The sequence below is a fragment of the Narcine bancroftii genome, chromosome 9, assembly GCF_036971445.1.
Source record: "Narcine bancroftii isolate sNarBan1 chromosome 9, sNarBan1.hap1, whole genome shotgun sequence".
In the NCBI taxonomy this organism is placed as follows: domain Eukaryota; kingdom Metazoa; phylum Chordata; class Chondrichthyes; order Torpediniformes; family Narcinidae; genus Narcine; species Narcine bancroftii.
In genome coordinates, this window is record NC_091477.1 from 65,921,773 (window position 1) to 65,949,726 (window position 27,954).

At 41.4% G+C, this 27,954-nt stretch overlaps 1 protein-coding gene across 1 annotated transcript; it reads left to right on the top strand.

Annotated features, from left to right (window-relative positions):
* The first annotated feature begins 283 nt into the window (after positions 1-283).
* LOC138743726 (alpha-1,4-N-acetylglucosaminyltransferase-like) lies at positions 284-26,082 on the top strand. The gene is made up of 3 exons (XM_069899369.1): positions 284-471; positions 22,121-22,581; positions 24,727-26,082. The coding sequence occupies exons 2-3, from the start codon at positions 22,153-22,155 to the stop codon at positions 25,153-25,155; spliced, it is 858 nt and encodes a 285-aa protein (XP_069755470.1). The 5' UTR covers positions 284-471; positions 22,121-22,152; the 3' UTR covers positions 25,156-26,082.
* Positions 26,083-27,954: the final 1,872 nt, after the last annotated feature.

Genomic DNA, 27,954 nt, shown 5'->3' on the forward strand with positions numbered 1-27,954 from the left:
CTGACAGGATACCCCCTGGTCCTCCAAGTTCACAGAAACAACACGTAGGCAGACAGGATTGCCTAATACCAAACTCATCCAGGAGGCAGAAGAATGTAAGGGGGAGGGTATTCCTATACTGAAATCAACTGTATAAGTTGGGTGAACCCCAGTGTGTGTGTGTGTATTCCCAGGGTAAGGGGTAGCACCCAACTTTGCATTGTTGTATAATAAATGTTCTTTGTTCTCAATTTTTGTCTCGAGCAATTTCTGTGAAGGTACTTCTGTTTCTAACAAATGGGGGCTCGTCCGGGATCCCACTCCTTCCAATAACAGAGTGCCCGATGAAGGGCACCCCAGCTGAGTCAGCTGGACTCACAGACGAAGGGTGACTGGTCAGTGGATGAAGTGAGTGATACCCGAGAAGAGGCATTGAGAACAAACAACGAGAGGACGTTAAGGAAGCGTGCTAGAGCTAGCTATTGGATCTTGGTAAGAGAAAGTTTACTTACCTGTTAGTATGGGAGGTGTGAGTAGTAAGGAAGAGAGTCCCAAGGAAGGATGGGAAGATTAGATAACCAAGCAAAGTCCGTTAGGATTAATGTTATCTGATTTGGGTGCGGGGAGAACCCGTGGGAAAGACAAACTGACCATGGTCAGGTATTGCTGTTTGGAATGGGTTAAAAGTCCGATAAAAGGGAGTTCAGTATATTGGCCAAAGCTCGGATCCAAGGATGACTGGATGTATCAGGCATTGAACATAGTTCAAAACCAAAGAGATAATGTTGAGAGCAGGGAATATGCAGCCTGCTGGCTCAGGGGATCGTTTGATCAACTGGTTTTGAATGAAAAGGAATGCAAGGACAAGAAAGATAAGGAATCTTTTGTCCCTAAAACACAAGGATGGGATGTGTTACATTCCCTTCCTCCACCTTATGCTCCTCCTATGCCGGCTCCTATCTTTCCCCTCTCTCCTATGCTCTACCCTTTTGCACCTTCCCCTCCTACCCCACAGCTAAAGAAAGGAGAAGAAAGTAGGGGTGGTATGATGACCTGTTCACAAAGTACTAGATTACCACCTCAATTGACAAGAGAGGGAGGAGACTTTGATTCAAAACAGTGTGAGACCCTCCGGCAGGGAAGGGCAGACCCTTTGATTCATTTCCCGGAGAGCAGGAATCTAGACATTATAAAGGAGAGGATAAGCCAGAAATTACCTGGATGAGACCTTTACGGGAAGTTCCCATGGGAGGGGGTCTCGGTTTTGTAAATGTGCCCCTGACTAGTACGGAGGTGTGTAATTTTAAGAGAGAATGCCCAATAAACAGAAAGGAAAGGCTAAGATTTTGATGCAGGCAGTCAAGGAAGTCGTGGAGGGACAGCAAGGAAAGGGTAGGGGCTGTGTGCCAGCTCCTGGACATTGGGAGGAGCTCCAGGAGTGGGAGAGTAGAGACCAGAGCAGGGGCAAAGGTAGAGGGGAATTCCGGGGACGACGACTGTTCCCGGGACCTCGTGGTAATCCCGGTAGGAATTTGGAAACAGGAGCATTAGTTTGCTACCATTGTAATAGGAGGGACATTTTAAGACAGAGTGCCCAATGCAAGCCAGGGAGACGCGACCTTACGCACTGATGTGTTGGAATATAGGGGTTAATTAATCGTAGAAAATATGTAGAATATATGCTTATGTACTATTCAGTTTGTATACATGAATCCAGTACTATGTAACAATTTAATATTTACCTCATGGTGAAGGGAAAGAGTAATGTAAGTAAGGGGCAGCCACAGAATGTAGCAAAGTTGGCTGATTACAGTAGGTTTAGAATTGCCTGCTCCCAAAATACTAAAGAGAGTATATGTATGAAACAATTTAGTAGGAATGTTAAGGCAAAAGGAGGTGTTGATTAGCACAAACAAAAAGAATCCTCAGAGACTGTCAGAAACAAAGAGAATGGAATCAGTAAGAAGCTAAGACAGAAAGAGGTGTTTAATAGAACAGAAGAATATGGCCAGATGAGAACAAAGAAATAATTAGAAATATCTGGGGTATGAATTGATTTCTGATCAAAATAAACAGGATATTCTGACCTTGAGGATTAAAAAAAAGATGGGAGCTCTACACCCCAGATAACTGCAGAGCAGGAAATTACTTGTGATAAATCTTATGCAAGAAATCTAGCAAAGGAAGCCAACTTTTGTTCTGTATGATAAGGTTGATCTATATAAACTGAGCCAACTGGACAATAGGGGTCAGTCTTGGGGAATAGCTCACTGTGCAGGTGACCTATGAACTAACGACTGAACCAGAGCTCTGTTAAGCTTTATTCTTATGCTGTGTAATAAACTGATTCTCCTATCACTTCATTTAATGAACACGCTGGACTCAGATGACACATAGACTAAATTAAGGGTAGGGTAAAGCCAGAGTCCGACAGATGGAAGCAGATTATAAATAGGTGGGGCACGGTTCTCACTCAATACCCACCGTGGGGCTGCACGGAGAACCATTGGTAAATTTAAGCATAGGATCCCACAGTAACAAGATGACCTTTTTAGTAGATTCTGGGGCAGCCCGGTCTAGTATTTTACAACCACCCGAGGGTGTTAGGATAGAGGGGACAGTGATGATTTCGGGAGTAGAAGGAAGAGACTTTACAGTCCCTGTATTAAGAGATGTAAGAATACAAATGGGATAAAAGGTAATAATAGAGGATATTTTACTAGTTCCCCAAGCTGGAGTTTGTTTGTTAGGACGAGATTTACAGGACCAATTGGCTATCGGCACCAGACCACAGGAATCAGGTATCGGGGAAGATCGAGAACTAATAAATCCTGGAGTATGGGCAGAATGAGGCAATAGAGAAGTGTTAGATATTCCTCCCCTGCAAGTTACTTTAAAAGATTCTGAGCAAGTAATTAGATGAAAACAGTATCCAATTCCTATAGCTGGCCGAAAGGGGCTGCAGCCAGTAATTGACCAGTTGGTGAAAGATGGTATACTCGAACCTTGTATGTCACCTTTTAATACCCTAATTTTACCTGTCCAAAAACCAGACGGTACCTATCGATTAGTGCAGGACTTGAGGGAGCTGAACAAAATTATTCTCACCCATCACCTGGTTGTACCTAATCCCTATACAATAATGGGTAAAATCGATCCCCATAGTAAATGGTTTAGTGTGATTGACCTCAAAGATGCTTTCTGGACCTGTCCGTTAGCAACAGAGAGCAGAGACATGTTTGCCTTTGAATGGGAAAATCCTTTTACTGGACGCAAGAATTAATACCGGTGGACTGTCCTTCCCCAGGGCTTTACAGAATCACCAAATTTATTCAGCCAGGTCTTAGAACAAATATTAGATGAGGCTCCTAGGAGAGAGAATTGTCAGTTGATACAATATGTTGATGATTTGTTAATTACGGGAAAAACTTACGAATTAGTTAAACAGTATACTGTTGAACTTTTGAATTTTCTGGAGAATAAGGGTCTCAGGGTGAGCGAATCCAAATTACAATTTGTTCAATCAGAAGTTAAATACTTAGGTCATCTGGTAAGTCAGGGAACTAGGAAAATAAGTCCAGAGAGGATACGTGGTATTCTACAGATCCCACCTCCCAAGAATGCCCAAGAACTTAGGAAATTCCTTGGTTTAGTGGGATACTGTATAATCTGGATTGAAAATTATTCTAGCCTGGTCAGATTTCTCTATGATAAACTCACGATTCTAGGGGGCGAAGCTGTTGTCTGGACAGAGGAAGAGATTAAAGATTTTAACTTGGTGAAACAGCGCCTTATTAGTGCCCCAGTGTTGGCTTTACCCAACCTAAATAAGCCATTTGACCTATATACCAATGCGAAAGGAGGTGTAGCCACAGGAGTACTAACACAAGAGAGGGCAGGCTGTAGACAGCCAGTTGCTTTTCTGTCAAAAGTTTTAGACCCTGTTTGTCGTGGTTGGCCAGAATGTGTGCAAGCCATCGCAGCCACTGCTATTTTAGTTGAGGAAGGACAAAAGATTACGTTTGGTGCCCCGATGATAGTTCAAACCCCTCACACAGTCCGCAATGTTCTCTTACAACGTGCTGGAAGGTGGCTCACAGACTCTAGAATTTTAAAATATGAAGCGATCCTAATGGATAGGGATGATTTGACCCTGATTACGAATAAAGAACACAATCCAGCAGCTTTCTTGGTTTCTCCAAATTCTGACAAAACCATAAATGAGTTAGAGCATGTATGTATAGAGGTAATAGATTTACAGACCAAAGTTAGAGAGGATTTAAGCGATGAGCCTTTACAGGAGGGTGAAAGGTGGTTTATTGATGGATCTTCCCGTTGCATTGATGGCACTTGCTATAGCGGGTATAGTGTAGTGAATGGGAAAGAAGGAGTGGTGATTGAAGCCGGTCACTTTCCTGGTCATTGGCCAGCACAATCTTGTGAATTGTAGAGCTCTCCAGGGTCTAGAGAACAAGGTGGGCACGATCTACATAGACTCAAAGTACGCTTTTGGTGTAGTGCACACCTTTGGGAAGATCTGGAAAGAGCGGGGAATGATAACTGGAAAAGGACAAAAGTTGATCCATGAAAACTCAATTGTCCAATCTCTAGATGCTCTTACATTACCTGAGGAAATAGCTGTAGTTCATGTACGAAGCCATCAAAGTGGTGACAGTCCTGAAGCACAGGGGAACAGACAGGCAGATGCAGCTGCCAAACAGGCTGCGCTCATGGAGAAAATAGACATGCAGCTGTTACTGCCCACCCCTGGAGTATCCTATTCATTCTATTAAACTTGGTGATTGGGTATATGTAAAAGCATGGCAAGATCACCAACTAAAATCTGTCTGGGATGGCCCCTATTGTGTACTTTTGATTACAGACACTGCCGTGCGAACGAAAGAAAAAGGATGGAGCCACATCTAACGAATTAAACAAGCTACTGAACCACAGACTAACGACATCGATAATCTACCCTCCACCTGGCATGCAGTCCTTCATCCTTCTGATCTGAAAGTTACACTACGCCGGGAAAAGTAATGTTGTTTTTACTATTTACTGTATTGTTTACTTGTTGGTTCCCAATTTTTGGGACATCACTAAATTACTCACAATGTATTAAGTCCTCCTGGAATAGGGGCAGCAGAGGTGACAATTATTTACCTTTAGAATATAGACAGGGCGCAGATATATAGTCATAGTCGGGTAAGGGTTAATATAGGATCCCAACATGAACCAGGGGAACAGAACGGCTCTAGAGGAGTAGATTTGATTTGTATTTTGGCCTCCAGGTTTTAAAAAGAGGAGTTTTAAAGGGATAACACAAAGAAAATGGTGGAACAATGACAGACAGAATGTTAGTCAGGATTGTACATGTAGCAGAGATAGAGTGAATACAGATGCTAATGTTCACAGACAGGTTGCAACTCACAGGTTCAATGATACTTATGCTAATGTTCGCAGAAAAGCTGCAACTCACAGGTTAAGTGACAAGAAACACCCCTCCCCAACTTGGTCTCCTGTAAATCATCCTTTGGGTCACACAGACATTCGGAATGTTAAGAACCACCACTGTAAGGGGAGTTCCAGTTGTAAATGACGTAAGATGCTCCAGAACACCACAGCTGCTTGGCATTTAAATCGTTTAATCAGACTCCAGCCTTGGAGATCATCACCGAACAGACAGTGATGGCCCTTGTTAGAAATAGAAGTACCTTAACAGAAATTGCTTGAGACAAAAATTGAGAACAAAGAACATTTATTATAACAACAATGCAAAGTTGGGTGCTTCCCCTTACCCTGGGAATACACACATACACTGGGGCTCACCCAACTTTTATACAGTGAATTTCAGTATCAGAATACCCTCCCCCTTACATTCTTCTGCCTCCTGGATGGGTTTGGCATAGGCAATCCTTCCTGCCTACGTGCAGTTTCAGTGGACTTGGAGGACCAGATGGTATCCTGTCGGTGTCTTCTCATGTCATTATCCCCATTGTCCTTATTCACAACCTTGCCCTTGTCCCCATTCACACCTTTCCAACTCTCAGAGCTACAGTCTCTTCATATGCAGAGTTCGCTAATCCTGTCTAGGGTTTACTTAATTATATATGTAGAACTTGGTACTTAAGCTAGGAGACCCTTATCTCATCCAGACTATCTCAACTTCCTACATTCCTTACCTCTCCTTATCTTATTCATAAGGTGGGCTCACTGACCTGTCGAAAAGACTAGAAGATTCTTATCTTACAGAGGCTGACTATGCTTCCTGCATTCTAATTTCCATGCTTAGCCTGTTCATACTGGTTTAATCCATCACTCCACATGTCTGCACTAGTTTCCCCATCTTTCATATTTTTATGTCAAGTTTCCTCATCTCTCACAATCCCACTTCTCTTTTAGATCAGTGTCACTGATCTGTCAATGTCAAATGAAATGTGCTATTGCTAAAGTTGGTCTTTCTCCCAGCAGGTCAATAAACGAATTGCAGTGTCATAAGCATCCATTTGGGAAACACACACCCCTTGGGTTATAGAAATAGGGGTCCACAAAATCATGAAATGAATATCAGCCTTTAGGTAGGGGAGCACCACACTGACCAGAATAGTGAGTCCTGCTGCTATCAGGGCTGTGAGTATCAGGCTCCACTTCTCAGTAAAAAGTCGAGTCCATCCCACATCAGTCCAAGGTTGCCAAGTCTGAACTTGGGTATGGGAAGATTTTTGTCGAAGTTCTGAAGCAGTGTCTTTAACCGCCTGACTGTTGTAAGCATTGTCAGTACTGAGTCTCGCACAGACGCTGCCTCCAGCAGCCAATGAGCAATAGAGAGCCAGGCGGTTTCGTTGAATCGTTGCTTGTAGCTGTCGTCTTTCTTCAGCCCCTACATTCAGGACCATCGCCGTTCGTTCGGCAACGATCTCCAAAGCCGCCTGGAGTCTGAACAAACGATTTAAATGCCCAGCAGCTTTAGTATTCTGGAGCTGTTTACTTTGTTGATAATTGGAACTCCCCTTACAGTGGTGGCATTTAACATTTGGAATGGCTGTGTAACCCAAAGGATGCTTTAGAATAGCACAGGTAGGGGAGGGGTGTTTCTTGTAACTTAATCTGTGAGTTGTAGCCTGCCTGCGAACATTAGCATATGTATCAACTCTCTCTCTGCCACATGTACAATCCTGACAATTATCCTGTCTGCCGTTGTGCCCGCATCTGCCTTGTGCTAAACCATTAAAACTGATGTTGTAAATATCTGCAGAGTCCAAAAACCCATTAAAATCATCATATTGAGAGGTGTTCTGTGCCCCTGGTCCACATTTGAAATCTATATTAACCCCTACATTACTATGATCGTACCCTATATCTATGTCCCGTCTACATTCTAAAGTAAAATAATGGCCATCTATGCTGCCCCTATTCCAGGAGGACTTAATACATTTTGAAAGCTTCAGTGATGTCCCAGAATTTGGGAGGCAACAATTAAATAGTACAATAAAAATTAAAAACAACATTACAAGACTTTTTCTCGGCGTAGTGTGACTTTCAAGTCAGGATGAAGGACTGCACGCCAGGTGGAGGGTGGATTTTCAAAATCTGTAGTCTGTGGTTCAGCAGCTCGTTTGATTCGTTGGATGTGGCTCCAACCCTTTTCTTTTGTTCGTACAGCGGTGTCTGTAATCAAGAGTACACAGTAGGGGCCATCCCAGACAGGTTTTAGTTGTTTATCTTGCCAAGCTTTAACAAGTACCCAATCACCAGGTTTAATAGAATGAATAGGATACTCCGGGGGGGGGAGTTTGAGCTAGTAAACCCTTCTGTTTTAAATCAAGGAGCGAAGCAGACAGTTCCTGTAAATATTTAGAGATATATTGGTCATTAGCCTCATGGATGGTAGTATCAGTGTTGTGAGAGATGGGAAAATTGATCTAAAATTATGAACATGGAAGAAACTAAAGTTCATCAGTAAATGGCTGTAACCAGTTCAAACAGGATAAGCTTGGGGCTTAGGATGCAGGAAAGCAGAGTCAGCACGATTAACATAAGAATCTTCTCGTCTTTGTGACAAGACCATAAGACTAAGATAAGGATTGGTAAGGTACAATAGAATGTAGGAAGTTGAGGTAGTCTGGATCAGATAAGGGTCTCCTAGCCCTGGACAGAAGTACCAAGTCATACATTTCTAATTAGCTAACCATACACAGATTTATACATATGAAATTAGCCAACCCTAGATAGAATGAATCAACTCTGCATATCAAGAGACTGTAGCCCCGAGAATCAGGAAGGTGTGAATAAGGACAATGACATGATGGGGCACCCACAGGATACCCCCTGGTCCTCCAAGTGTACTGAAACTGCACGTAGGCAGGAAGGATTGCCTATGCCAAACCCATCCAGGGGGCAGAAGAATGTAAGGGGGAGGGCACTCTGATACTGAAATTGACTGTATAAAAGTTGGGTGAGCCCCAGTGTATGTGTGTATTCCCAGGGTAAGGGGAAGCACCCAACTTTGCATTGTTGTAGTAATAAATGTTCTTTGTTCTCAATTTTTGTCTCAAGCAATTTCTTTAAAGGTACTTTAATTTCTAACAGTGTGGAATCCCATGTAAGGAAGACCAAACATCATCTCATATGGTGAGACAGCAAGGTCTTTACGAGGAGCTGTGCGAATCCTGATTAAAGCTAAGGGCAAGCATTTAATCCAGGAGAGGCCAGTTTCCTCATGAAGTCGAGTGAGCTGGTATTTCAAAGTCTGATTCATTCGCTCAACCCGGCCCGAACTCTGGGGGTGCCATGGGGTATGGAGCTGCCAGTCAATGCCCAATCTTTTACAAACCCCCTGGAGTACCCGAGAAGTAAAGTGTGTACCACGATCCGAGTCAATGGTCTGGATTATCCCATACCGTGGAATTACAGAATCCAGCAGTACTCTGATAACGGTGCTGGCACGATCATTCGGGGTCGGGAAAGCCTCAACCCATCGTGTGAAATGATCTACCATCACCAACAGGTACTTGTAAACACCTATCTTAGGTAACTCTGTGAAGTCCACTTGTATCCATTGGAAAGGGCGTACAGCGATATCGCGACCGCCAGGCATTACCTGGCGCATGACCTTCTTATTAATCTTCTGACAAACTGGGCACCCCTGGGTACTCTGCTTGGCTATAGTGTATATGCTTGAGCAATGAAAGGAGCGAACAAAAGTGTCGACAAGTGTCTGGGCTCCCCAGTGTGTCTGTTGGTGGAGCTGGTCAAACATTTGCCTTGCCAAAGCTTTATTCAGCACTTGGTGTCCTTCGGCTGTCCACCACGACCCATCACTTGTTTGACGCATCCCCTGATCCCTCATATAAACCTCCTCTTCTTGTGAAAAGATGGGAGTCTTTTTAAGCTCCTGTGGGATGGGGAGTAACAGCTGCATGTCCACTACAAGATTTGAAAAAGAAAAAATATATACAATATTGTCATAATAAGACCATCTAGAGCACAGAGCACAATCATAACAATAAAATATGATATAACAATGAAAAAGATTTACAATTCCTTTACCCTCTCTTCTCCTTCTATAATAATTTTATCAATGTTTACATAATCACAGTTGAATAAAACTGTTATCTTTTATATCAAAATAAAAAGAGAGAAAAAAGAAAAAAGGAAAATCACAAACTATAAAAAGCATAAAACCTTCTAAATCAAAACCCAGAGACCACTAAGAAAGGTTTAAAAAAAGATATATAGGAATCAGATGACACCAGCATCAGAGCATCAAATCACTCTAATTCTTTATTATAATAGTCCATAATTGGCCCCCACATCTTTTGGAAGTTAAAATTTGAATCTTTAATAGCAAATCTAATCTTCTTCTAGACCTGGATAAGACATTACATCACTTAACCATTGTGTGTGCGTAGGTGGAGCATTATCTTTCCATTTAATCCAAATTGCAGATCTGACGAACAATGAAGTATAAGTTAAAATTAAATTTTGAGTTGGAGTCAGTAAAACATCCTCTTGAAATGATTCGAGAAGAGCAATTAAAGGGCAAGGTTCTCATTTGATCATGAGGATCACTGATACAGTTTGAAAGATGTCTTTCCAATGATTTCTCGTCTAGGGCAAGTCCAGAACATGTGAATCAATGAAGTATCAAAAAAAATTATTCTAAACTAAATAAAAATGAGATTATTCAACATTAGACATATGTACTCTGTGGACCACTTTAAATTGCAGCAAACAATGCCAAGTGCAAAAGGAGGTTGTATTAATCAGATTACAAATAGAATCCCAAAACGATACATTCAAATCCTCTTCCCAATCATTCTTGATCTTAACTAACAAGGCAATTCTTAAGTCCGGCAAATTGTTATAAATAATTGCTCTTGAACCATTATGAGAAAGCTATCATTCAAAAGGTATATCAAGAATATTTGCCTCAGGAATTTGTGGGAAGTCAGGGATCTTTGAACAAAATTTCTAACTTGAAAATATCTAAAAAGATGTATGTTCGATAAATTAAATTTTACCACCAGTTGTTCAAAGGAACCAAAAGTGTTTTGATCAAAAAGGCCTTTAATCCATTTTATACCTAATCTATGCCAGTCCTTAAAAATAGTATCAAGTAAAGAAGGTTCAAAAAGATGCTATAAGGCTGACAAGAGAAAAACTCTGATATCCAAAACACTTTCCAAATTGTGCCCATATTCTCAAACGATATCTCATTATCATATTATCAACCAGTTCACAGCAAGAAGAGGATAAAAAAAGGGGGGGCATGTTGTGATGGCATAGCTTGGAGATGTGGAAGTAAACCTCTGCCGGCAGAATTAATCAAAAACTGACCAAAAATTATTTTAATTTTTTTTAACTTAAAAACTTTGGGAATTTATTCATAAATTGATATACTATGACTTTAAGGAAAGGGAAGATTCAAATGACTAAGAAAGCAGTTGTTAAACAACTTAGTACAGCTGAAGAAGTTGGGCTTTATAATGATGGAGCCTAGGGCTCAAGTTCCTCCTCCTCCAAGAGTGACCCACACTACAATGGCAAGGATATATATGACTCCAATGCCACCTATCTGGAGAGCTGGGTAAGACTGTGTTGGAGTCCAGAAGAAGATAATTGAATTACAGATGTCACAGGAATAACTGCGCATGCACAAGACTTCACACACACCACAACAAAGCAAAGAGTTTCCCTATGAGGAACACCTAAACCAATTAAAGCTGTTGTCAGTGGCAATGCCAGTTTAAGGGGGGCAAGATGCTGACCTCCACCCATGAGGAAACGCTACCCTGACTGCCGAACCCGTAGATAAAGGAGGCTGTCTCAGTAGCCAACAGTCGCCATCAGCTGGCCCCAGCATATCTCAGATGAGAGCAAGGTGGACAGCAGTGGTGGGCTTGAGAACCCCATTTTTGATGGTAGAAACACCACTGGTCCGAGTTTCAGTCTCAACCTGGTGTTGCTGTCACTGGCATCCTCGGTGGAGTGGGAGACAGATGAATCGTTGGCTGTGATGCAGAAACTGTCAACAGATGCCTTGCCTTATTGCTTGGTGTGCTACAGGACATTTGCATGTGCTGCCAACCTGTGTGGGTCACTGAAGTCGTCGTCTGCGAGATCGTTGCTGAAGTCTGCCTGTCTTCCGGCATCTGTATCAGAAGTATCTGTTTGAAGATTGAGCAGGGCCTGTCTCCGTCCATTAATACCAGCATATCGTTCATGAAGGCGTACGGCGTGCAGTCACCCAGGCCATCCAGGTGGAGCGGGAAAGGGAAAAGGTGTGGATAAGGAGCAGCTTAATTGCCTCATACCTGTCAGATGCTGGTGGTTGATGTAAAAAGTTGAAAAGTCTCCTGGTCGATTGAACTGACCATGTAGTAATATCTTATGGAGTCTGTGTTGATTTGCTTGACCTGAAATTGGACCTCAGTCTGTTTGAACCAAACTAGCAGCTGTGAGGTCCAAAAGGTCAGCACCTTCAGCATTCTGTGCACATGTGTCATTGATTGTGGAGTCCAAAATGCTATTTTGGACAGTCAGGGTTACCTCTGTGTGCTGAAAAGAAACAAAAGAAAAGAAAAAAAAAACACACACAGAAGCTGTGAGTGAGTTGAACCAACCAATCAACTTTACTGGAACTCTTCGAGAACTGATCAGCACCACTCCCAGTGGGCTCCTCCCACTGGGACCATTGTGATGTCAGCTCAGTGTGACTAGCTGCATGCCTATATTATATCACTTGAGGTATTAATAAATGAATAGTCAGAAGAGACAAAAACTATCTAAGTTACTAAAGTAAAATTAGTGCAGCCTAATATCAAGAATAAACTAAATAAACAAAATTAAAGTTTTTAAAAAACCCACATAATTAACCCTTCAATTATCAAAAGGAAAAAAAATATCATTCAGACTTCTCCCACCAGAGAGAAGGCAAAACCCTTCAGAATAAAACAAAATTTCAGACACGGCGCATTAACAGATATATTAGATTTGAACTTCAAACAGTCAGCCAGAATTTTGCGAGCATCCTCCACCAAGTTCAAGAATATCTTGCAGCCATTTTCCATCATGATTCTCAGACAACCTGGGTGCAGAAGAGCAGGTCTGAGTCCTTTGTAGTAAAGAGAAGCCATAACATCTCTGTATATTTTCTGCACCTCCACGATTTCAGGACAAAAATCATCAAAAAATAATTTCTTGTCCCAAATGGCTCAGATGTTTGTTTTGATGACTTCACTGACAACATGCTCCTTTTCTTGGAAATAATCAAAATGAAGAATTAATGAATGTGGATGATTTTCTGGGGTGCTCTATCAAGCATGACCTCAGTAACAAAAGAACTCTTTTGCAAACACCACCATAAGTAATTTAGGGAAAATTTCAGTTAACTGGCCTCTCTTAGAATCCCCCTTTAAGCCAAAAATTCAATGTTTTGACATCTGCTCCTGCTCTCTAAGTTGACCACCCTCTAGGTTAACTTGAATTTGCTCGCAGCCATTTCTTCACAATGAGATTCTAACATTTCATTTTGGTTATTAACAGATACCAAATCAAGCTCCACAGTATCCAGACAATCTTCATTTACTGAAATTGATTGGAGAACCTTTTCAAGGTTTGAATCAATCTCTTGAGGACATTCTTTCATAACCACAGTAAATTATTTTGTTATCACCCATGATTACTTTTCAACATGTCTGAGGTGAGATCTGACATCAAAAAGGGACTGTTCTTTCTTTACCAATTTTGGCTGCCTTGGCACCTCTAGCCATCATCATTTTCAGAAGCAATCATATTAAATAATGAAGTTACAAAGTTTAAGCCACTTTGGTTAAAGAAAATAAGCTGAATGTGCAGTAAATGATTGAAAGCTCTTGACTACTGGCCTCTCCACCAGTCGTCGCAACTCCCCTCTTCCTTGTATGGGGAAGTGAAGTGTTACTTCCTCCATGGTTCCAAAACCCAGGCACAGGTCAGAAGAAATGACCATCAAAATGGTCACAATCCAAATTCAGGAATGATCCTGCTTCCTTTATCCAGATATGGGTCAATCAAATTACCATTACAATCATCATGGTGGTTCAATAATTTTCCTGACAAGGAGAATCAGCAAAATTGTCCATTTCATACAAAGCCTTTGTGTTTATCAAACGACTGCCTGATCAATAATGAAACCTATTTCTTTAAGTCCCAGCACATGACTGATGATCACATCTCTGTGTAAGTGTCCCATCTCTTTTCTTTTTTTTAACATTTTATTTAAGAACATTAAAACCACATCCATACATACATATTCAATAAAGGTATTTAAAAAATAAAGTATATATGATTTAAAAAAACCTCATCCCTCGCATCCCCTCCCAACTCAGCTAAATATAGAAAGAAAAGAAGAAAAAAAGAAACTACGAGGGTACCAAAAGGAATTATTATTCTTATTGCAAACAATGATGGAGTTAAGGATTATCAGTGAGATGGGTCTTCAAGAGTACCTTACACCTTCAAACCAACATACTGTAAATATGGGCTCCATATTTTCAAGAAAAAAATTATATTTATTATATAAATTATAGTTATTTCCTCAAGTGGAATACATGTACACAATTCAACATGCCATTTCTCCATCCCGAAATCCATTTCTGATTTCCCAGTAATGACTAGGCACTTCCTAGAAACAGATAAAGCTAGTTTGTAAAAATTAAATTTGATACATAGTTAATCATAATTTAGAACTAACCACTTTAATATTACCCAACAAAAATAACCTTGGATCCTCTGGGAGTTTAACCCTTAATATTTTCTCCAAAAATTTTTAAACTCTAACCAGAAAGGCTTTACTTTAGAAAAGGAACCAACTTCCTGATCACATCAAAAACATAAACCGGACAATGATTCAACTTTTTTAATTTTAGAGAAGCTAAATATAGTTGATGTATAAAATTATATTGAATCATTCTATACCTAACATTAATAATTTTTGGCATATTTTCTTTACACAATTGCTTCCAGTCATTTTCATCTATTTAAATCAACCTCCCATCTTAATCTTGATTTGTGAATCTCCTAATTTAGGAGCACATTTTTGAAGTAATCTATACATCACTGAAACAAACATATTTGTACCCCCTTTACTATCAAAATTAACATTCATTCTGCCTGGGTAATATCAAATTATGACCTAACTTGTCAGTCAAAAAAGGTTTAACCTGATGATAACAAAAAAAAGCTTTTTGGAAAATTACATTTTTCCTTCATTCATTGAAAAGTAATAAATTTACTAGCTTCGAAAGAGTCCTCTACATTCTTAATTCCCATTTGATTCCAAATTTTCAAAAATTGATTATAAATAGAGAAAGGTAGAAGTTTAGTGTGATACAAAGGCATTTTTTGAGATATCAAACCTTTTCAACCTATTTCATTATTTATTCTATTCCATAATTCAGTCACATGTCTCAGAATAGGAGAAGGAGTATCTCGAATTCCTGTTAACAATTTTGAATTCCATTTATAAATAAAATCCTGTATAGAATCTTCTCCTATTTTACTCGATACACATTACACACACATGCACTTAGAATTAAAAGGGGGTTAAGTAGGTTAAGTAAGTCAATAGAGATAAGTTAGTTTGATTCTGCTTTCATGTTCAAAGATAATTAAAAGCAATTTTTATTTAAATAATCCTTTGTATTGGTGCATATCTATTGCTGCTGGGTTTTGGGATCCTCTGGACATGTAACAAGAGGAATTGGCCAAAGTGGACAGGAAGGGGGCATTGGCGGGGAAGACGACAGAGCAGCAATGGATGGTGTATCTGCAAGAAATGGGGAAGGTGCAAGATAAATACAGACCAAAGAAAAGGAAATATTCAAATGGAAAAATGTCACAACTGTGGCTGATGAGGGAAGTTGAAGTCAACATCAAAGCAAAAGAGAGGGCGTGCAGGGAAACAAATATCAGTGGGAAGAGAAAGGAATGGAAAGCTACAAAAAACACAGGAGGTAACAAAAAACTCATAAGGAGGGATAAGATGAAGTATGAAAGTTGGCCAGCAAATAATATTAAAGAGGATACAAAAAGCTTTTTCAAGTATATGGCTTAAAGAGGTGAGAATCTGCTAGAATCTGGGAGAGAAGATGGCAGAGGAACTAAATGAGTATTTTACATCAGTCTTCACTGCAAGACATCAGCCGTGTGCCGGGTGCCCAACAGTATCAGGGAAGGGAAGTGAGCACAGTTACTATTTCAATAGAGAAGGTGATCAGAGCTGAATGGTCTGAGGGTGGATAAGTCTCCGGGACCAGATGGACTGTATCTTCGGATGCTAAAAGGAGTAGTGGTACAGATTGTGGAGGTATTGGAAATGATTTTTCAGGAGCCAATAGATTCTGGCATGGTCCCTGGAGAAATGGAAAATTGCAAATGTCACTCCACTATTCAAGAGGGGAGGGAGGCAGCAGAAAGGAAATGATAGGCCGGTTGGCCTGACATTTGTGATTGAGAAAGTGTTGGAGTCAATTGTCAAGGATGAGGTTTTGGAGTACTTAGATACACATGACAAGATAGGCCAAAACCAGCATGGTTTCCTGAAGGGAAATGTTTGTTTGAGAAGTCTGTTGGAATTCTTTGAAGGAGTGGAAAGCAGAGTAGAGAGGGGATGTGTAATGATGTTAAGTATTCAAAATTTCGGAAGGCCTGACAAGTGGCGCACATGAGGCTACTGAACAAGTTAAAACCTCATGGTTTAACAGGAAACATATTACCGTGGGCAGAGCATTGGCTGATTGGCAAGAAATAGAGTTGGAATACAAGGATCATTTTCTGGTTGGCTGCCAGTTGCTGGTGGAATTCCACAGGGTTCAGTGTTGGGGCCACTTTTTACCCTTGCATATCAATGATTTAGATCATGGAATGAATGGTTTTGCGGCCAAGTTTGCAGATGATACGAAGGTAGTTGGAGGAGCAGGTCGTATTGAGGAAACTGAGAGGCTGCAGAAGGACCTGGACAGATTAGAAGAATGGGCAGAGAAGTTCAAATTAAATTCAATGTCAGAAAGTGCAGGGTTGTTGAGTCTTTACAAGGCACTGATGAGGCCTCAGTTTTAACTCCACACTTAAGAAAGAATGTGCTAATGCTAGAGATGGCTCAGAGCAGTCTCACAAGGATGATTTTGGGAGTGAAAAGTTTATCTTATGAAAACTTGATAGCTCTTGACCTGTAATCTTTGGAATTTAGGAGAATGAGGGGGAATAAGATGTTGCATGATAGCGGCATGGACCCAATCCGCAGCGGCTACTCTGTTAAATGATTGCTTCAAAAAACTTACAAGCTGGTGCCTTGCACAACTTTTGATTTGATGAGGTTGGACTTTGGAACATAGTGAGTCGAGTGTTGTAAAAGGGAACAGGAGGATCTGAGCTGATGCCTCGAAGTTGCAGAGAACTCGATTGCTGAATAACAGAGATCCAGATGCAAAGTTGTTGTGGCCTGGTGGTTTTTCCGAATCTTCAGTCAATGGTGGGGATGCCTGCTATCGTGGGTAGAAAGAAGAGAATGGAATCATGTCTGGTTGCGACTGGAGTTTGGGAGCTGAGCTAGGTTCAGAGATCTAAAGATATGTTGCCCTCGGCCTCATGGTAAAATCCATTGCTTCTGAGAGCTCCGTAAATTATGGCAGTCTTTTTCAACAACTTGTCCTGGAGATTTCGGGTGACCTGAATTGGGAAGGTGAGTGACCCCTCAGTTCCACTTGAACTGGTGGACATTTTTAACATCTAGTTTGCAACCAGTCTTTACTTGTGCCATTGTGTGATAGTACAGATTCTATCACCAATGTGTATATGTACAGATTGTAGTGTAGGATGACTATGATTGGCTGAGAGTGTAGCCACATCTACTGGCAGGTCTTAAAGGATTGCTCTTAACCAGACCAGGTCATTCTGGACTGGTCGACCTACTTGTAATACGCTCCAGTCTTTTAGTTAATAAAAGCCTTGGTTTGGATCAACAAGTCTTTGGTTCTTTTAATGCGCTCTACACATTGTTTAATCTCTGAAAAATTATTTCTATGTAGTACTGTCCTTTGTCAAGAAGCTTTTCTACAATCACTGGGTCTCAATAACGTTATCTTGATTTAATTATATCTGATACTTGATACCTTATAACTGATCTCATTGAAACCAATCGAATATTGAGAGGCATGGACAAGGTAGATGTAGAAAGTATTTTTTCCCTATGGTGTGAGAGTCTGGGACCAGAGAGCAAAACTACAGCATTGAAGGGCTTCCAATTAGAACAGTGGCAGAGGGATTTCTTCAGCCAGAGGATGGTGAATCTCTGGAATTTGCGCAGTGGATGTCAAGTCATTGAGTGTATTTAAAGGAGAGATTGATAGGTATTTGATTATCCAGGGCATCAAAGGTTATGGTAAGAAGGCCAGCTAGTGGAGATAAATTGGAAAATGGATCAGCTCATGAAAAATGGCGGGCAGGCAGGCTCAACTGGCTCAATAACCCATTTGTGCTCCAGCGTCTTTTGGTATTTTGGTCTAACCTTCACGCAGAGAATGGTGGAAGTGTGGAATGAGCTGCCAGCTGAATTGATAAACGTAGGCTCAATTCTGACATGGCACAAACTGGCCTGGTCAGCGGCAGAACATCAATCGCTATCATGGTGAGCACTGCTGAACCAAAGGGCCATGTGCTCAACCCGCTCCTTTTCACGCTACTGACCCACAACTGCAGCACCAGATCCAGGTCCAACTGTGTCATCATGTTGCAAGCGTCACAATAGAAATTGGGCTCATCACCACCATTGATGAATCGCAGTATCGAGGTGGAAATTCACGTGATATTGTCTCTAGAGTAACAACCTGGGTCTCAACATGGACAAGAAGAAGGAGATGATTGTGGACTTCAGGAGGACCAGGAATGACAAACCTCCATGACATAGCAACATCTCAGATTTCAGATTTATTGTCAGAGTACATACATGACATCATATACAACCCTGAGATTCTTTTGCCCTGTGGACATGGTAGAATTACCAAAAAATAAACTGTAAACAGCGTACACCATGTAAAGAAAGAACTGTATCCAGATAACTAATGTTAACAAACTGACTGCACAATACAGAGAGAACAAAAAGAAAATCAATAAAATGCACAAGTAAGAGTCATTAAATAAGTTTCTGATTGAGTTTGGCATTGAGGAGTCTGCTGGTGGAGGGGAGCAACTGTTCCTGAACCTGGTGGTGCAAGTCTTGTGACACCTACACCTCTTTCCTGATGCCTGTGATGTCTTGGGCTGTGTCCACCACCTTTTAGAGGGCTTTACGCTCACGTGTTTCAATACCAGACCATGATGCAGCTGGTCAGCACACTTTCTACCAAACCTCTGTAGAAATTTGCCAGGGTTTCTGGTCTCATACCAAACCTCTGCAAACTCCTGAGGAAGTAGAGGCACTGAAGAGATTTATTCATGATGCCATTTGTGTGTTGGGTCCAGGAGAAATCCTCTTTGATAGTGACTCCCAATAACTTAAATTTGGTCACCTCTCCATCTCTGATTCCCCCAGTGATCACTGGATCATACACCACTGGTTTTCCCTTCCTGAAGTCAACAAACAACTCCTTAGTTTTGGTGACATTGAATGCAAAATTGTTGTTGGTGCACCATTCGAACACGTTTTCAATCTCCATCCTGTTTGCTGACTCTTCCCCTTCCTTTACATAACCCTCTATCGTGGTATTGTTGGCAAAATTGTAGATGGTGTTATTGTCATACAAAGTCACACAGTTGTAGATGTAAAGTGAGTAGAGAAGGGGTCTAAGAACGCAGCCCTGTGGTGCTCAGGTACTGATGGAGTGAGTGGTGGAGAAAGTGGAAAGCACCAGGTAGCTTGGATTTCACTTAACTTGTGAGCTATCATGGGTCATGACTGCAATTCCTCAGAAAGCTGAAGCAGGCAAGGCTACTGGCTATTATTATGTCAACCTTCTACAGGAGCTCTATCGAGTGCGTCATGACCCGCTAAATCACAGTGTGATACAGTTTCCTCCTCATCCCTCTCCCCCATACGCATGATCTACTGGGATTGTAGTCTGAAGAGGGCATACAATATCATTGAGGACCCTTCCACAGGCAGTGAGGACACTGAACAACCAAAGGAACTGCTCACACTAACCATCCGAGGCTATCATATTCATGAAACCATATTTATTTATTTGTATCTATTAATACATCTCCTGTATTATTTGCCTATTTGTGCATAACGTCTGGTTGTGTATCCATGTGTTTTGACTGAGGGCCAGAGAATGCTGTATCATCAGGTTATACTTGTTCAATCAGATGACAATAAACTTGACTTGATTTGGATGGGAGGGGTATGGAGAGATATGGTCTGGGTGCAGGTTGGTGGGAATTGACAAAATAATCGTTCAGCACATTAAGAAGGGCCAAAGGGCCTTTTATGTGCTGTCGTGTTGCAAGGTTCTATATTTCTTTCTGAGCTCATCAACTTTACACAATAAAGTAGAAAGATGGATTAGATTATATAGGATGTTTTAAAATGTGGAAGGGTTCAGGTGGGCCTACCCGTACCCAAAAGCTAATCATCTGGTTCCGGAATGTTTGAAAAAAGTACCGCAACCGAAGACTGGGAGCAGTTCAAGATGCAGCAAAGGAGGACAAAGGGATTAATCAAGAGAGCAAAAATAAATTACGAAAGTAAGCTTGCGGCAAATATAAAAACCGACTGCAAAAGCTTTTATAAATATGTCAAGAGGAAAAGATTGGTGAAATCCAGAGTAGGTCCTTTGCAGTCGGAATCAGGGGAATATATAATGGGGAGTAAGGAAATGGCAGACCAATTAAATTCTTACTTTAGTTCTGTTTTTACAAGAGAGGATACAAATAACCTCCCAAGGATGTTGGGAAACATAGAGACTAATGCAAGGGAGGAACTGAAAGAAATCAGTATCTCTAAGGACATGGTCTTGGGGAAATTGATGGGATTGAAGGCAGATAAATCCCAAGGGCCTGATAATCTACATCCTAGGGTACTCAAGGAAGTGTCCATTCAAATAGCAGATGCTTTAAGAATTATTTTCCAGAACTCGATAGACTCAGGATCAGTACCCATGGATTGGAGGGTAGCTAATGTTACCCCACTATTTAAAAAGGGGGATAGAGAAAAAGTGGGGAATTATCGGCCTGTGACCTTACATCAGTAGGTGGGCAAAATGATGGAATCCATTATTAAGGATGTAATAGCGGAGCATATGATTAGCAGAGAAGGGATCAGACGGAGTCAACATGGATTTACAAAAGGTAAATCGTGCTTGACAAATCTATTGGAATTCTTTGAGATGGTGACAGGTAAAATAGATGGGGGAGAGTCAGTGGATGTGGTGTACCTGGACTTCCAAAAGGCCTTCGATAAGGTCCCGCATAAACGACTGGCTTCCAAAATCAAGGCTCATGGGATTGGGGGAAAAGTATTGATGTGGATTGAGAACTGGCTGGCAGGTAGAAGACAGAGAGTTGGGATAAATGGCTCGTTTTCTGAGTGGCAGGCGGTGACCAGTGGGGTACCACAGGGATCTGTACTGGGACCCCAGCTGTTCACAATTTACATTAATGATCTGGATGAGGAGATTGGATGTAATATCTCCAAATTTGCAGATGACACTAAGCTAGGAGGGGTTGTGTGCACGGAAGAGGGGGTCAGGAAGCTCCAGTGTGATTTGGATAAATTGAGGGACTGGGCAGATACATGGCAAATGCACTACAATGTGGATAAATGTGAGGTTATCCACTTTGGTAATACAAACCGGAGGGCAGATTACTATTTGAATGGCAATAGATTAAGAGATGGGGAAGTGCAGAGAGACCTAGGGGTACTTGTACATCAGTATCTGAAGGTGAGCATGCAGGTACAGCAGGCGGTTAAAAATGCAAATGGTATGTTGGCTTTCATATCAAGAGGGTTTGAGTATAGGAACAAGCATACCTTACTGCAGCTGTACAGGGCCTTGGTGAGACCGCACCTGGAGTATTGTGTGCAGTTTTGGTCACCTTATCTAAGGAAGGATGTTCTTGCAATGGAGGGAGTGCAGAGGCGATTCACCAGGCTGATACCTGGAATGGCGGGAATGACTTATGAGGAAAGATTGTGCAAATTGGGATTGTACTCGCTGGAGTTTCGAAGATTGAGAGGGGATCTCATAGAGACATATAAAATTCTGGCAGGACTGGACAGAGTGGATGCAGATGGGATGTTACCAATGATGGGAAAATCCAGAACCCGGGGGCCATTGTTTGCGGATAATAGGTAAACCATTTAAGACCGAGATGAGGAGGAATTTCTTTACCCAGAGGGTGGTGAATCTGTGGAATTCATTGCCACAGACGGCAGTGCAGGCAGGTTCATTAAATATATTTAAGAGGGAATTAGATATATTTCTTCAGTATAAGGGTATTAAAGGTTACGGAGAGAAGACGGGGTCGGGGTACTGAACTTTAAGATCAGCCATGATCTCGTTGAATGGCGGAGCAGGCTTGAAGGGTCGAATGACCTACTCCTGCTCCTATCTTCTATGTTTCTATGTTTCTATGTTTACAAAAAGCTTATGTTATTTCACAGGAGCTTTTGAAGAAACAGACCAGATCCACACCATGATTTTGATGCGTAAGGGATGTTTACTTGTCTTCATAATTGGAGTCTGTGCTCTGCTGTACATGAACTGGGATATGAACAGTATACATTTAATTCAAAGCTACATTTCAAGGATATCACCAGTGAAAGAGAAGGCCACCAGTAATGTTTCTAACCCAGTCATGGAATCCCGGATTATGTTTGTAGAGACGACTGACAACATGGAGCCAACACCACTGGGAGTGTGTGCGGTGGAATCTGCTGCTCATCAAAACCCAGACAAACAAATCTATTACTTCATGAAGGGATTCAATGGCAACTTGAGCCAGTATCCACAGACTGAGTACAGAGGCATCCACTTGCTCATCTCAGTGAAGAATGTGGTCATTCTACCATTAAATGCCACAGAACTATTCGAAGGCACTCCATTAAAAAGCTGGTATCTAAAGGTAACCAATGACAAGAAATTTCAATGAGCTAATTAATTGTCTGACTCCAATTAACATTTATAAATGGAATGGTTTTGTTTAATCACATGTTGTGGAAATTAGGAGATGTACAGTGTTTTTTTCTTTACCTGGTCAGGCTTATGACAAGGATTTTCGACTGTGTTCAATGAAAATCTCAGCCACAAGCACAAAGATTTCTTGGCTTATCATTCAATTTATATATTTATCATTGAACATATGTTTTATTCAGGGTTCAAAGGTCAAAAGTATTAATTTGAGGAAGGGCTGGGCCTGAAACTATGATTATATCGTTACTACCTATAGAAGCTGCGAGACCTGTTGCAGTCCTCCAGCATTTCTACAGACGTCTGTGTTTCATGCGCATCCATCTGACCTCCAGCTTCTCCAGATGTACCTTCCAAATTTTTCCTCGTGGACCGTTCATTCCCTCCACCTGTGGATAAGAAAAGATTTCTATGTGAATGACGTGATATAGTTGTGATAAATTGACTGCAGTGAAGGCCCATGGCAGTGTGTAGGATAGAAGAGATTGTGCAGACTGTACTGATACTCTTCAGTGATCAGAAAATCCAGAGGTGATCTCCCTGAAATCGATCCAATTCTCTAGATGGTCGATATTTCAGTGGCTGACATGATGCTTCCCTTGATGTGTGAGTCAGGAATGAGGAAGGCCACGACCTCACGTTAAGATATTGGTTATTTAGGACCAAAATGAAGAGCACATTGATCAGTCGGAAGGTGGTGATTCTTGGGGATTTTCTTCCAAATGGTGGGTTCAGCAAAGGCCAGATCTATAGGGAGCTCAGGGTACACCTTTATAAACACCTCCAGGAAGTAGATAGGCTAGTGAATAAGGTAGATGAGTCCATGCTTCCCAATTTACACTCAATTAACCTACACCCCCAATACATTTTTGAATGGTGGCAAGGAACAAGAGCCCCCAGGGAAAACCCACGCAGACAAGGGGAGAATGTACAAACTCCTTACAGACAGCACAGGATTCAAACCATGATCCCAATCACTGGCCTGTAAAGGCATTGTGCTAACCACCACGCCAACCATGCTGCCCCATGTTTCCAGATGTAGCCAGATTGCTAGGTTGGACAATTTCAGATATGAACAGAGAGATGGGATAAGCTAGGTTTGTTTTCCCTGAAGAGCTAGATGCTGAGAGGGTTATCTGCTAGATCTGCACATAATTCTGAGGGAGATAGAGGGAGAGAGATGATGTTTATAATCTGAAAGGAGGAAGTACTGAAGACAGGCACAAGCAGGTTTAGGAAACATCTCCAGCAAACACTTGCATCTTTATGCATCTGATGCAGATAAAAGGATTAAAAATGGATGAGTGAAATGAAGGGGTGGGCGAAATAGGTGAAAGGGGTAGTTTGGGTCACGTCTCCAGAATGGAGGACCATCGCCTTCCCAAGATCGTGTTCTATGGTGAGCTCTCCACTGGCCACCGTGACAGAGGTGCATCAAAGAAGAGGTACAAGGACTGCTTAAAGAAATCTCTTGGTGCCTGCCACATTGACCACCGCCAGTGGGCTGATATCGCCTGAAACCGTGCATCTTGGTGCCTCACAGTTCGGCGGGCAGCAACCTCCTTTGAAGAAGACCACAGAGCCCACCTCACTGACAAAAGTCAAAGGAGGAAAAACCCAACACCAAACCCCAACCAACCAATTTTCCCTTGCAACCGCTGCAACCGTGTCTGTCTGTCCCGCATCGGACTTGTCAGTCACCAACAAGCCTGCAGCAGACATGGACATACCCCTCCATTAATCTTCGTCGCGAAGCCAGGCCAAAGAAAAAGAATTTTCTATGTGGGTGAGGGGAGGAAATGTTGTTTCCCAAGGTGCGGACCTGCCAAATTTACATGGATTGAGACAGGTCATGGATTTATGGTGGGTTAATTGGAAGGATCTGCCCTTTCTCCTGTGTGGAGTAAAGAATTCACATGTCCCTTTGAGTACTGGTTTTGTGTTGGCTGCAGCCACTGCAGGCTGGGCTCCATGGATGAACGGGTTCTTAGTTTCAGGAAGAGAAAAAAGAGAAGGGATGTTTCAACAGAATGGAAATTAATACAAAGAATTAAATGGGTTTTTGTCCATTACTCCACAGGTAAATCCAGAGAAGGAGAAATATTGGATCAATGTGCTTGCTGATGCCTGTAGGTTAGCATTGCTCTGGAAATATCGAGGCATCTACCTGGACACTGACATTATATCACTGAGGCCTTTACCAATTGCCAACTTTACATGCCCAGAAAGCAGGATGACATTCAGTAATGGGGCCTTGGGTTTCCCTAACTTGAACCATCCATTCGTGTGGAATTGCATGGAAGAATTTGTGGCCAATTACATTGGAGATATTTGGGGTCAACAAGGTCCTCGACTGATTACCTGCATGCTGAAGAGATGGTGCAACAATAAAGACCCAGGTGACTTAATTGGCAAAGAATGTAATGGCATCTCTTTTTGGATCACAAATCGGTTCTACCCAATCCCATATCCAGATTGGATGAGGTACTATGATCCCTGGAAAAAGTAGGATATAGAGGAGACCTTCTCCGACACATATGGAGCGCACGTCTGGAATTATATGAACTCTGAAAAGAAAAAAACATTCATTGCAGGAAGTGGGTCATTAATTGAATATTTTTCCAAGTTATACTGTCCAAACGCATTCAACAATTTAATTCAATCCTAATTAGTTGAGCGTGATTAAGGATATGAGACTATACAATAAGTGACAAAGTTAAATTGATGGATTTTTGTAAATTACGGAATGTAAAATACATAAAACACCTTTGAGGACAAATGCAATTCGAGACACATTCAATGTTCCATTTGGTTTTCTGACAACTGGTCTTTCAAACTTGATAAATCCATTTCACTTGTCATTTAAATTAGAATCAAGCCCCAATTTCCAAGTCAATATCTGAGTCCATGTTTGGACCATGTGTCTTGGTAATGTGTGCAGTCAGCAGAGAACATGCAGCAGTTGTTCCACACTCAACTCACCATAGAATAGGAAAGCACCAGCATTGGTGAAAAAAACATCGACCAAAAATACCTTTGGAATAATCAGGTTTTGATTTTGTTACATGCATTTATGTGAAAATGTGAGTGGTTATCATATTTTTGAAGAATGATAATTGTGAACTTGGGTGGACACCATCCAGAAAACCATCCACACTAGAAACTACCCATGACCAACATCACATAATTCAGCGTCAAACGTATTTCATGCAAAGATAAAAATCAGCGCTGGGGCCCACCTGGCTGATTAAACGGGAATAACTTTTAACTTTATGTTGCAGTGTAAATGATTGAAAGGGAAAAGGAAAATAATCTCACTGCCTGACAACTTGCTTGGCAAGCTGCAGATATGTTTGTCTTTCGGATGCTTTTACACAGATAGACTTGAGATCTTCATGTGACAATAAAATAACAAAGTGCATCTGAATTCATTTAATTTAATGTTGATTTATGCTTGAGAATCAAAGAGAAAAGTTTAAATTGATATCTCCTTGGTGAATAATCACTTATTGCAGAAAGATTGTTAATTGGTGTAAATCTGTTATTTTTTCTATTACATGTCAGCATCATCCTGTTAAATCTCCTCTGCACCCTCTCCAAATCTTGCACATCCTTCCTGTAATGCGATGAACAGAACTGTACATTATATTCCAAATGTGATTGAATGAAAGTTTTATAGAGCTGCAACATTTCCTAATGGCTCTTGATGAATGAATACCATAATCTTCCTTGACTACCCTAGCAACCTGTGTGGAAATCATGAGAGAACTATGGATATGAACCGTGTTCCTCTGTTCTTTCACCCTGTCAAAATCCCTGCCATTAATCATGATCATTTTCCAGTTTGACTTCCAAAAGCCTTATCTGGATTCAGCTCCATGTGCTACCTTTCCACCCAAATCTGCATCCTGTTGTAACCTACTGCAGCCATCAACACTAGCCACAACACTTCCAAACTTTGTGTCATCTGCAAACTTACTGACCCACCCTTTTACTTCTTTGTCCAGGTCATTTATAAAAATCACAAAGAGCAGGAGACCCAGAATAGATCCCTGCACAACTCCACTAGTCATGGACATCCAGGCAGAATGTGTTCCATCTCCTACTAACCTCTGCTTTTTGCAAGCAAGCCAATTCTGAGTTCACACAACCGAGGTTCCATGGGACTCAGGCCTCATGACATTTTGAATAAGCCTGCCATGGGGGACTTTGTTAAATGCCTTGCTAAAATCCATGTACACCACATCTGATGCCCTACCTTCATCAATTTCCTTTCACACTTTCTCAGAAAACTCAATTAGGCTCGTGATTCATGACCTTCCCTCACAACCTTGCTGATTATTGCTGAGAGAACTGTACTCTTCTAAATCTCACAAATCCTGTCATTAAGGATCACCCTCCACAATAGTTTGCCTACCACTGACACAAGAGTCACTGGCCTATAATTCCCTGGATACTCCCTAGTTTAAACAAGGGGACATTTTCCAATCTCCAATCCTCCTGGCACATCCCCTGTGCCCAAGGAGGATGCAAAGATCATTGTCCATGCTCTAGCACTCTCTTCCATTCTTTCCCACAGCAACTTGGGCATATCTCATCCAGTCCAGCGGACTTATCAATCCTAATGTTTATAAGATCCAGCACTTCTTCTTTCTTAATCTCAACATGAGCAAGCACATAAGCTTGTTCTATTCTGGTTTCACCTTGATCAAGCTGAAGCGAAGTATTCATTTAAGACATCCCCAATCTCCTCGAACTCCAGGCATTTGTTGGCTTCTTTATCCTTAAGTGACTCTATCTTCACTCTCCTCATCTTGTTCTTCACATAAGCCTTAGGGTTTTCTTTGATCCTACTTGCCAAGGTCTTCTCATGCTCCTTCCAACTCTCCTAAGTCCTTTCATAAGTTCCTTCCTGGCTCCAATATAATTCTCACGAGCCCTTCCTGTTTTTTGCTTCCTCAATCTAATGTATATTTCGTTCTTACCCTTAATGAGCTGCCTCACCTGTTTTATCCATAATGTTTCCCTTTTCCAACTTCCTTGATCTTGTCTCAGTTGGACAAACTTATCCAGAACCCCAATCAAGAGATCCCTAAACATCCTCCACATTATTTCTGCCCTTCCTCCTGAGAACATCTCTTCCTAATTTACACTCCCTAGTTGCTACCTCACCCCAACGTAATTACCCCTTCCTCGGTCAAACAATTCACCATTTTGTCTGTTCTTATCCTTGTCCATAGCTATGATACAGCTCAGGGTGTTGTGGTCACTATTGCAGAAATGCTCTCTGCCACCAGAGCACCCTCCA

Bases quoted from the DNA above. Each gene is read 5' to 3' on its own strand.
- LOC138743726 (XM_069899369.1), top strand. From the start codon at position 22,153: ATGATTTTGATGCGTAAGGGATGTTTACTTGTCTTCATAATTGGAGTC. The intron at 22,582-24,726 runs GTAACCAATGAC...ATTACTCCACAG, and splicing joins TAAAAAGCTGGTATCTAAAG to GTAAATCCAGAGAAGGAGAA.